The sequence below is a fragment of the Echinops telfairi genome, unplaced genomic scaffold (assembly GCF_000313985.2).
Source record: "Echinops telfairi isolate 266 unplaced genomic scaffold, ASM31398v2 ScPeMD7_7468;HRSCAF=8506_0, whole genome shotgun sequence".
In the NCBI taxonomy this organism is placed as follows: domain Eukaryota; kingdom Metazoa; phylum Chordata; class Mammalia; order Afrosoricida; family Tenrecidae; genus Echinops; species Echinops telfairi.
In genome coordinates, this window is record NW_022111369.1 from 752,540 (window position 1) to 755,049 (window position 2,510).

Here is a 2,510-nt window from a genome sequence, read left to right on the forward strand (position 1 = left end):
TAAATAAGTCTGACCCAGGTGAAGATGCTTGTAATACATGCAAGCAGATCATTTTAAGGTTGAGGGAAAAATTTCCAGACTATTAGATATTAGTTGTTGAAATATTTTCTTCCTTCTGGAATATAAATTGTTTTACAAGAGTAAGTTAACACATGTGCAGGGAGGGGGAAAAGCAGCATGCATTTCCAGATACATCACTTTTGTTGTCATTATTTAAAATGTCCATTAATTTTCTACAAACTCCCTCACATCAGTGCTAACTCTGGAATCACTCCTATAGAAATAAAACATTCCGGTGCTATAAAATGATGTTAAAATTTTACTGTAAAGACTTTTTTTCCTATTATTTATCAATGAATACTACTTTTTCTGAGTTCTACTGGAAAATTACAGTCTAGTAAGTATAAATCTATTTTTACTCCCTGTTGTTTCTATTGTAAAGACAATAAGTTAAAGTTTTATACTTCAATATTTGACTTACCCTTACAGGAGTGAACAGAGTTGAGGCTGGACTTAATACAAAGAAATTGGATGATGGAAATAATATTTTATGGCCTATGAAAATGCTATTCTAACATGAGAATGACTATGGTAACTCTTACAATCCATTCCATCGTAGAAGTAGAAATATTGTTTTGTTCTCCCGTTGCTTCATTGGCCAACACCCATGGTGTTGGCGCGTGTTAATTCCCAGAAGGGAAGGCAACTAAAGGAACAGTTGTCTTTAATCAACAGAAGTTTGGCACACACCTCCCACATAGTAAAATTAAGTACAAAAGTTGCCTTTAAACTTCTATTTACTCAATTATTTTGAGATGAGAATGGAAGGGAAACATACATCGTTTGTTGAATCCTAGAAGCGATTCCTGATAACTGAAGGTAGATCAGGGAGTAGGGGAGGGAGGAAACAATAAGCAGGAAGTATGATGATGGCCTCGCCATTTGTCTTAGTTTTTCATATGTGGCAGCTCGCGTGTCGCTATGAAGCTGACAGCGATGTCTCAGGCATTTCAAATACCAGCATATAATTGATGTATGAAATGTTATGAGCTGTAAGAGCCTCCAATAAAATGATTTAAAAACTAAAGCAGAAAATATGAAAATACAGAACAGATTTAAAAGGAGTCAAAATAAAAACAAAACCCTCAAACAAAGATCACCGCCATCAACTTGATACCAACTCATAGCAACCTGTAGGACAGGGTAGAACTGCTTCTGTGAATTTCTGAGGCTGTAATTCTTAACGAAGTAAAAAAAAAAGATTTCTCCATCTGAGTAGCTTGTTTTGAACTATTGACCTTGTGATTGGCCTCCAATGTGTAACTATTATTCCACCAGCACTCCAAAATTAGTTCAAAGAGAGAGCAAATAATAAGGTGTCAAAATTTAGCATAACTACATCTACATTAATCAACTTTTCAATTCAGTCTGTCTGATAGAAAGCCATGCGATTTGTAATCACCTCACATACATGGGAAAGACATTGAATGAGGAAGATCACAGAAGAAGTAATGCACTTAGATTATGGTTCTGTCTAAGAATATTGAAATCACCCTAAACTATCAAAAGAACCAACAAACCTGTCTTGGAAGAAAGTTGGAAGGAGCCAGAATGCTCCTCAGAAGTGAAGTAAGGAATCTGAGACTTCATCTCACTATTTTGGACTTGTTATCAGAAACACCAGGCTCTCAGTAAAAGGCAGCACGTTTGGTAAAGTAGCAGGACAGTGAAAACGTGGAAGACCCTGACAGGAAGGATTGACACATCGACAACTATGGTGAAGATGGTGCAAGACCGAGAGCATGTCCCTCTACTGGACACAGGGGCACCATGAGTTGGAACTGACATAGGGGATCTAACAACAACAACATGAGCAGCAGGGAAATCTGAGAAATAAGTGAACCCAATTAGTATAAGGGTCCAAAGCATAAATCCAAAAATAAAACAGATGCTCAGTTGTTACAACCTAGCCAAAGAGTAGAAAATGAAGAGAATAGGATTACTCTACACTGAGTTCCAGTCTTGATTAAGTAGAAAATCTCAAGGACTTCTTAAAGGGAAACATTTCAAAATCATAGAAGCAGAGAGGGACCTACCTCTGAGACGTAAAGCAAGAAACTGTTTCCATCCTTGAGCACATCTTAAAGAATAGAGCACATAATAATATTAAGTTTTATATCTTTGTGTAGAATCCATGCGATGATAAACGGCACAAAGACATCTGGTCGAGAGAGAAAACTTGTGAGCACTTACCAAAATTCCTTGTGATAGGGCCACAAAAAACAGGTAAGGGTCACCAATTATTATGCTTCATTCATCCTTTTAATTGCTGAGTAGATTGAAATTAAATGAAATTATTGAATTAAAATTTTGTTTATTAAATATTTCAACATCCAGGTAAAATAACTCAGAATTGCTATTGATCCATCCACATGGATTTATATACCAGTGCCTTCAAGGGACTCCTAATGCTGCCTACTAACTACACCTATGCACTAAAGTCTTCAACT

General features: G+C 36.3%; 1 protein-coding gene across 1 annotated transcript in view; it reads left to right on the forward strand.

Annotated features, from left to right (window-relative positions):
* LOC101650333 (N-deacetylase and N-sulfotransferase 4) overlaps window positions 1-2,510 on the forward strand; it is a 356,545-nt gene that overhangs the window by 307,312 nt on the left and 46,723 nt on the right. Inside the window, exon 7 of the mRNA XM_004703471.2 lies at window positions 2,190-2,286. Within this exon, the coding sequence (XP_004703528.1) occupies window positions 2,190-2,286 (97 nt within the window). The remainder of the gene's footprint in view (window positions 1-2,189; window positions 2,287-2,510) is intronic.